This window comes from Amblyomma americanum, chromosome 1 (assembly GCF_052857255.1).
Source record: "Amblyomma americanum isolate KBUSLIRL-KWMA chromosome 1, ASM5285725v1, whole genome shotgun sequence".
Taxonomy (NCBI): Eukaryota; Metazoa; Arthropoda; class Arachnida; order Ixodida; family Ixodidae; genus Amblyomma; species Amblyomma americanum.
In genome coordinates this window covers 313,721,804-313,729,780 of record NC_135497.1, presented here as the reverse complement: position 1 = coordinate 313,729,780, position 7,977 = coordinate 313,721,804, and the positions used below count along the sequence as shown (strand labels likewise).

General features: G+C 47.2%; 1 protein-coding gene across 1 annotated transcript; it reads right to left on the bottom strand.

The window, feature by feature from the left end:
• Positions 1 to 271: 271 nt before the first annotated feature.
• Positions 272 to 7,043, bottom strand: LOC144098689 (uncharacterized). Its single transcript, XM_077631508.1, has 5 exons — positions 6,874 to 7,043; positions 6,165 to 6,226; positions 4,252 to 4,356; positions 2,919 to 2,945; positions 272 to 496 (listed from the first exon to the last, which is right to left on the bottom strand). The coding sequence occupies exons 1-5, from the start codon at positions 6,971 to 6,973 to the stop codon at positions 446 to 448; spliced, it is 345 nt and encodes a 114-aa protein (XP_077487634.1). The 5' UTR covers positions 6,974 to 7,043; the 3' UTR covers positions 272 to 445.
• Positions 7,044 to 7,977: the final 934 nt, after the last annotated feature.

The window sequence follows — 7,977 nt, the reverse complement described above, 5'->3', positions numbered from 1 at the left end:
ATTTTTGGGCCAACGGCTAGATGCTTGGTGCGGGGCGTTCAAGCGGGTGAAAGCGGCATGCAGGAGGGCGTGCACTCCGCTAGACACAGGTGTCGAGTCAGTCCGGCTGGCCGCAGGTAGTGTATGCTGGACCGCCCCGTTCTCTCGTGGCTTTCGCAGGGGGAGCCGGCACTCACACGCTCCGTGCTCTGTTCTCGCATCTCGCCCTCTCCTTCCCAGCTGCTTCCTTCTCCCTCCCTCTCATTCCCCGTTGGTCATAGCGCCACTCCTCTCAGTTCGACACAATTTTTAATTCAGTGAAGTTGGGAAAAAAACGATGCCAAGTTAAGCGCTCATAACGAACTTGAGCTTGACAGCAGCTGCTTGCGCTTCTGTCGGGTGCACATGTCAAGCAGGCGCAATGCGCATTTAATCGAACTTGCTAAGGACAGAGCTCCTCTTCTCTTCACGAGCTGCAGTCCCTGAGCGCTTTTTTGAATTTTGGCTTGTCCGCTTTCTGGAAAAAAGAAAAAAACGTGTATACGCACACAAGGTCAAAAAAAAGTACATTGCTTAGGAGGAAAGCGCTTGTGCTTACGCGGCTGCGGCAGAGGACATATCATAATCGCACCAGATAAGGCCGGTGCTAAACACTGTTGTCAGAGAGTTTTATCCGAGGCTCTAACTGAGAACAGAATGTCGCATGCAGCGACGCACACTGCAAAGAATGCGCGTCTTCTGCGTCTATTTGCAAAGTTGGGCGAGTGTAGTTGCGATAACGCGCTCAGACCCGGTCCTCATTTGGCGAAATTCTCACTGTGGGCAGCGTCTTTCCTTGAGCTCGCGCCCGTCACTAACAGCTCAAAACCTTTCACGGAAACAACGCAAATTTTTCATTCATCGAGTTGTTCTTCGCACTTAGATCCAGCACAAAATCCGAAGTTCTGTAACTCTGTACACCTTGATGGTAACATGTCCCCTCGTTAATTCACATCGCTCTGAAACTGCTCACATTCAATCCCAATCTCTGTCATCATCAGACTAACTACGCCTACCGCAGGGCAAAGGCCTCTCCAATGTCTCTCTAATTAATCCTGTCCTTTGCCAACTGCGCCCACCCTATCCCTGCAAACTTCCTAATCTCATCCGCCCACCTAACTTTCCGTCGCCCCCTGCTACGCTTGCCTTCACTTGTAATCCACTCCATTACCTTTAAGGGCTAGCAGTTGTCTTGCCTTCGCATTACATGGAGCTGCCCAACCCTATTTCTCTCTTTTGATTTCGACTAGGATGTCATTAACACGCGTTTGTTCCCTCACCCACTCTGCCCGCTTCCGGCCTCTTAACGTTACGCCTATCATTTCTTCTTTCCATAGCTCGCTGAGTTGTCCTAACGCGTGTCTGTTCATGTCTGCAGGTCAGGCGTCCCGCAGTGCGCTGAAAGATGTTTAAAGGATTGCGGAGCGCATGCATGGTGCGCCTATGGCAACTTCGTAGCCTTAAGCAGTGGTCACCCTAGGTCAGAGCGTGGGCACATACACGAAACAGATAGTCAGAGTGCGCTGTTTGCTCCACCTTAAGATGCGTTTCCAGACACGACGCCCCAAGGTAACGCCAACCTACATTTATCGTTCGCAGTTTGCAAAAGCGCTCACCAAAGCCCGCTGAAATACGCTTGTTGAGGAACACAGGCGCACGTAGCGCAAGGAAACATCTCACTTTAGTTTTTTTTTTTTTAACGCGTCTGACCCGGAGTGAAAGATTGTTCCGAGAACCTTAGTAACTTAGCAAAGTGAGAGTCGCAGCTTTATACACAGCTTTATATACTGGGCAGACAACAGAAGTACAGCCGTTAAAAAAGCGAACAACCTGTTCCAACCGTTGTAGTTGCTATTGACGTGTAAAACCGTTTAAAACGACGCTGAAGACCGACTGCAGTCGGTCTCTATCGATGGATTACCGCACTGCAACGACAGAGACGCTGGGAAACTTTTGTAAGTTTGGAAAGGCCAAGAACGAAAGTGCACGTATTGCCATAACCAGCCGATTTCGCATGTAGACGCAGTTCTTTTTGATTTGGATCTCAGAGGCTAGGCAGCACAGCCACTTACTTCAAAACGGCGATCACGAAGTCATTTTCGATGGAGGCGTCACGAGTTTGAATCGAGTGGCGAGGAAATCTTTAAATGCAATTTTCTCTTCAAGAAATGTGTCTCTTCCAGTCGGCCAAACATCAACCCGCCCAGAAATAGCCACATCTTAGAGCCAGATTCTTATCAAGAACAGAAATTGGATGAAGTTCTGCCGAAAGTGTCCCTTTAAGATATGCCTGCATATATTGTGATTGACAAGCCGCACTCTCAGAAAATCAAAACGCATTCCCCACGGTTGCTTCGATCTGTTTCATACCCAACAATTCGGGGAAGAAAAGCATTTTTGTGCGGGAAAGCGTTTATCAACGCAATACTTTCATATAATGGAAGGTTTCATTATAAGAATCAACATACCCACAGATCACCCCACGGCAGTCTTGAATTTTTTCTTTTCTATTAACGTTTTTGCTTTCGTCAAAATCATTTCCCATTGGTTTCCTGTGGCAGCCTTAACTGTTCGATGCGCTCAATAGAAATGCTTTAAAATAATGATTGGCTACATATCACAAGAATGGACCAACACCTTCAGTACTTCCATAACATTATCTTACAATTTTAATATTTTTTAAACTTTTTTTCGAGAATGTTGAACGTGACGTGAAGTTTTAAGGCAATAGGAACTGGAGCTCAGGCATTTAGGCTCAGTCGGGGGCACTAACCCACCACTCTTCGTCCTTTCTCTCACCTTACGCATTGTCATTGGGATGCGCTGACTACGGCAATGGCGAGTGAAGCGCTTAGTGGCGTGCACACGATGAATTTAGAGCATGAGAGCTGTGTACTTACTGTTTGCTGGTTTGTAAACTCTGAAATCTGCAAAAGATGACAAAAGATTTGCCTGTATATGGGCTTAGGTACACTGCTCTTTCTAATGACAGTGGTGCGGGGCGTCCGCTCACTTTGTGCCAACAATGGGGAAACAGTAAAGTCATAACAACCTTTCATATTGCATTTTCGGATAACAGGACGGTCACAAGAAAAGTAGAAGGAGATCAGGGTGGGTTTTTCAGTGACAACGCACTCGCGGACAAAACACTTTGAGAACCAAGTGGACAATCCTGCTTGTCAAAGAAGGCATAGTATATTTATTTAATTCAAAATTTTCCCCTGCATTCCAAAGGCGCATCGCCTTCCTTGAAGACGATTTTCTCCAGACTTCCAATAAATGTAGAGTGTACTGCAAGAATGTGCTGTTTTTTTGTTAAGCTTTGACCAGCCATGGGATCGAATCCTGACAGTCGCGGTAGCATTCTGACAAAGGTGAAACGCAAGAATGCCTAGATGCTTTGATGTCCGTGCATATTCCAGTACCTTAAGGGATCGAAATTAATCCGGAGCCCCCTACGACGACGATTCTCTCTCGCTGTTTCCTTGCTCTTGCCGTCTTCTTGATCCCTTCCCTAATGACGCGGCCCGGTTTCCCAGCATGGGTGAGACAGTTACTGCACCTTTTCTTTCGTCCTAATCAGCTATCGATAATAATTTGTCTTAGTAATTAGCTAACACTTGGCAATTTTTGAAATTTATTATGCGGCATTTGGAGAGTGCCATTGATTTATGTACTATGGCCATGTTTGGGCCACCTGTCATCGCATTCGTATAGTACAGGAAATGTTTGCATAGACAAGAGTCGTCGAACTCTCTGTAGGGCAAATCACGAAAGCGCTAAAATGTGATGTTCGAGGCAAAGCCTCGTGCTGGCACTGGCAACGTGTGCTAGTTAACCAAATTTCGATCCCAGGTTCATGAAATCCCCAGCAATACGCTTTCCTGGAATGGTTGGTGAATTTTCGACGTCAATACGCTTTCCTGGAATGGTTGGTGAATTTTGCACGTCAAAACACGGAACCAGCGCTGAGACAGAACGTGAACTAAAGTCCGTGCTCTTCTTTAGACGTGGAAAATTCGCCCTACCAGCACGAGCAAGCGCATTTTCAGGGACATTGAAATTTCTATGTACAGAGCTGTTTTCATGAGATCATCGCCCTTTCAAGTGATACCACAGCGCACAGCAGTATGCGAAAGGAAGCGGGCCCAAATGGTACGTGGAAGAGAAGCGTAGCAACTTCTTTTGAAGGCGGTGCCACGTTGCAGTGACTTTAATGCAGGCAGCGCTCACCAGGGTCTCGCCCGCCGCTGGGGAGGAGCTGCACAGAGACAGGACGGCCTGGGCCGGCGGCTTGCCGCCGAACATGGCCTTGGTGCTCTCGAACAGGTCACGCGTCTGCAACATCAGCGCATACGTACGCATCCAACGGGCTGTTTGGTAAACGCAAGCTCGCAAAATGGCCTTGCTGCCTTACACACTTGCGCGCAATAGGGGACAGAAGGCGATGCAGGCGAGGGAGAAGGTCTTCAAAAGAAAGCTTAAACCTTCACAGGGGAGGGGAGGCAACCGGGTTAAGGGAGGCACCCCTGATTTGGCGAGCAAGGCTGATTCACGCAAAGGGAGAGGAAAGGCGCACTAGAGGGAGTGGGGAAAGCCTTTTAATTGGCGCATTTTTTTCATGGACTTCTGCACGTGGATCTCGTTCGTAGCGGGTAGGTCCAGGGGGCAGAGGTATGGGCACGTCGAATTAGTCGCAACACCTCGATGGATTCACTATCTGTGGTCATGTGGTGCGCTGGCGCCTCCGGCAAGCTGTGTGCACTGGGGAAGTGTTTGGGATGTGGGTGGGCTATCTGAGATGCATGAGAATGTCTCTGCAATTTTAAATTTTCAATCGCTCTCCAGGTGGGCTTTATTCGTGTTACTTGTGGTTGCGTGAAAAATGGTCAGCAGCTTTGTGTAAACAGCCAGTATCTGTCATACTTCAGTTATCACATGTCAACCACACTCAGTGCATCTACAATTAGGTAAATCGACGGCGTTGTTAATGCTGCCGCGCCGGAGGTGAGTGCTACCCTACCGATGGACGAAGTGTAAACTAAGAAAAAATGAATATTTCTTCATGAATTACATCGCATGTTCTCTTTCATTTTTTTACCCCACTCCCCTACAGTAAATACATACCTGCTCAGTTTTCGTCCTGCGCAGCAGGCGATATCCTGCTTTTTTTTCTTTGCCTTCTTTACCTAACATAGCATCAACTAGCCCAATGTACCTGTCTACTTCACCTACCCCAGTGTAAAGTACATATGTAGCACATCAAACCTATGTACGAGAGCGCTGAGCACTACAAGCCCAGTAGAAGGAGACGCCGTCGTTCGAAATATGCTTAACATCGCACCTGGTCGTTGTGGGAACTGAAGGTAGACCCTCTTAAATTGGGTAACCACAGGCGGGAAGCGAAAGGTAGCAATGTTGAAGCAGTTTTAATTTTAAGCAACCAAAATTAGTGTTGAATCAGCCGTTGTCGGTTGACAGAAATGAAAATGACAGCTTTGACCGGACTACGCCTGTTGACCGGTGATATTGACAAGCTGTTGCAATAAACGATTTCGGCACATCCACGTTGATTTACGAGCTTAAATGGGTATATTAAGTTGTATGCCTAAAATATATCATTTAGAATTTGTTTTATGCCTTTAGCATTTTCAGTCCGTACATGAGTGATTTGGCCGTGCATAGATAGCATCATGCATAACGCTGGAAGCGGCTGCTTAGCAGGTTTTTGACAGTAAACGTGATTTTTTTCCCACTCCGCCGATTTATTACCAATTAGTAGACGAAATAATCAGACATCTTTGCACACTGAATGCAAATGACTCTTGTACGGCTGTGAATGTTGCTACTCGCGTACCGATGTGCTGTTGGGGATAAAAGTCTCCAAGACCCGAGAGTGGCCACCAAAGCCGATAGCTTTGCTTTTAGCGGATGGCTGGAGACTAAACATGTAGAGGCGGATGAGATAAGGGGACATCTGAAAAACATGGCTAATGTGCCTCTAGTTTTCTCTTCGCGCGTCCTGTAGTCTTTTGTCTCCTATTGTGGATGTTCAAAGTAGTGCTGACCCATTTGATAGGGCTGGTAATCTTTATCGAACCTATTCATTCGTAAACGAATCGTACGCATATAAATTCATGACTTACCCCCTGGGGCGAATTGGACAAGATACAGTCCAGAAGTTCCGTAAGCTTCGCTTCGTCCATATCTGCACATGGGAGAATTGAACGGAGCACGCCACATTGTTCGCTCGAGAACAGACACGTTGTGTACCGTGGCAGCCTGTTAGCACTAAATTTCCTTCTGTGCGCATCTTAGATAAGCTCTTTTCGTGGGAGTTTCGTCGAAAATGTTTGCCGACATCAACAGCATTTTTTCTGCGCTCAGTGAAGATTGCAACGGTCAGAGATGCTTCATAAGAGTGCGCCATAGTTTGATACAACTTCAATCAATTATTTTTGCGATCGTCGAAATTGACCTTCAAAGTCACTACATTGTCCTTTTTTCCGCAAATAAGATCTTAGACGCAAAAAAAATGCTCCAAAATGTGAAGCTGCATGCATGTATACGTCGCTTACTACGCGCAACACGCAGGCTTTTCTGTCCACAGGCAGGAGAGCCTGCGTGCCAAAAAAATATTGTGCAACGCAGCACCTGACATCTTAAAGCGTGCAGAATGCTGCAGTTTGAACGTCGACGAATCCGAGTACCCCTCTAGGTAATGAACCTTTATCGCCTTGTATAGCATTCACTTAGCGCACCGGCCGCTCCGGCAATGGTACAGCAATCGGAATCACCCACACAGCATTTCGCTCTCAACGTTTTAAGATCTGCACTGCCCACTCGCACACGTACCGCAGAGGTTGGCCTTCAGCTGTCCCAAGGCGCCGTCGGACGAAAGCAGCAGAGCCACTTCGGCCGCGAGAAGAAGCAGCCCAGCGCTCCACAGGGCCATGAGGTCCTTTCCAGTCAGCAAGATCCGAGTGTGCCACGGCCCGACGACTACGCGGGCTATAAGGCTTCGATCTGCTACTTTTTTAGTCATCGCCGCACCCGCGGTGTGGTATTTAAATGGGGCTCCAACGCAGAGGCATTACTGACATAGCTACTCGCTGGCGCCGTCAACCCCGTGCGTGTTGTCGTTAAAGCATTCGACCATTTGTCTCGCTGCCTTGTTACCTATGCAGCAGACGCCGAACTTTATGCGCGTAACGATCGAAGTTCTTCCAAGTCACCTCTATTTCTTTTGTATTGCTTTCGAAATTTTTCTTCAGCTCTCACCCTAGGAACAAGGCTGCATGTTTAACGAATCTGCCGTGCTCACTCTTGTTGGCAGAGCTGTTTTCGAACCGGGGCTGTGCATATTGACCGTGCCATGTGTCATTAAACGGGAGAACTGCCTGCTTGAATGCGCCATTATTGCGCACCTGCTTTACAAGGGGGACAACGGTCCCCATGAGCTTCGGATTTTTTTTATTTTTTTGAAATGCGACCCCCGCGCATACACGAAATGAAAGACAGAACTGAAGAAGTAGAATTCTGTCACACTGTGGCATTACATCGAAAGCACGAAATGGGCCCACCCCCTCCATTATTTTTCACTATTTATTTTTCGACTAATTGATCTCAGCATTTGCATTTAAACCAAGAAAACGAACGAGCCTGGGGCTCTAAAGAGAAAAGGGATCAAATCCATTTCTGGTTGTCACTGAACGAACAATAACAACAATGCGAGAACATCTCAATGGCTAAACGTGCATTCCCCATGCTGCCGATTTGGTGAACCTTAAGTTGCTAACCTCTAGTTCCGTCTTAAAAGTTATATGCGCCGGATTACGAGAGACGAACTTTAAATATCAACAATACGTATCTTAACATGATCTGGCGTGCTCGTGATGGCTGCTGGTAGAACTGGAAAACAAGGACGATTTTTTGCAGTGTAGAGGCAATAATCACACT

Excerpts from the sequence above, each read along its gene's own strand:
- LOC144098689 (XM_077631508.1), bottom strand. The coding sequence starts at position 6,973 with ATGGCCCTGTGGAGCGCTGGGCTGCTTCTTCTCGCGGCCGAAGTGGCT. Across the intron at positions 6,227-6,873 it reads GCTGAAGGCCAACCTCTGCG|ATATGGACGAAGCGAAGCTT; the intron begins GTACGTGTGCGA and ends TCCCATGTGCAG. Across the intron at positions 4,357-6,164 it reads TGTCCAATTCGCCCCAGGGG|ACGCGTGACCTGTTCGAGAG; the intron begins GTAAGTCATGAA and ends CTGATGTTGCAG.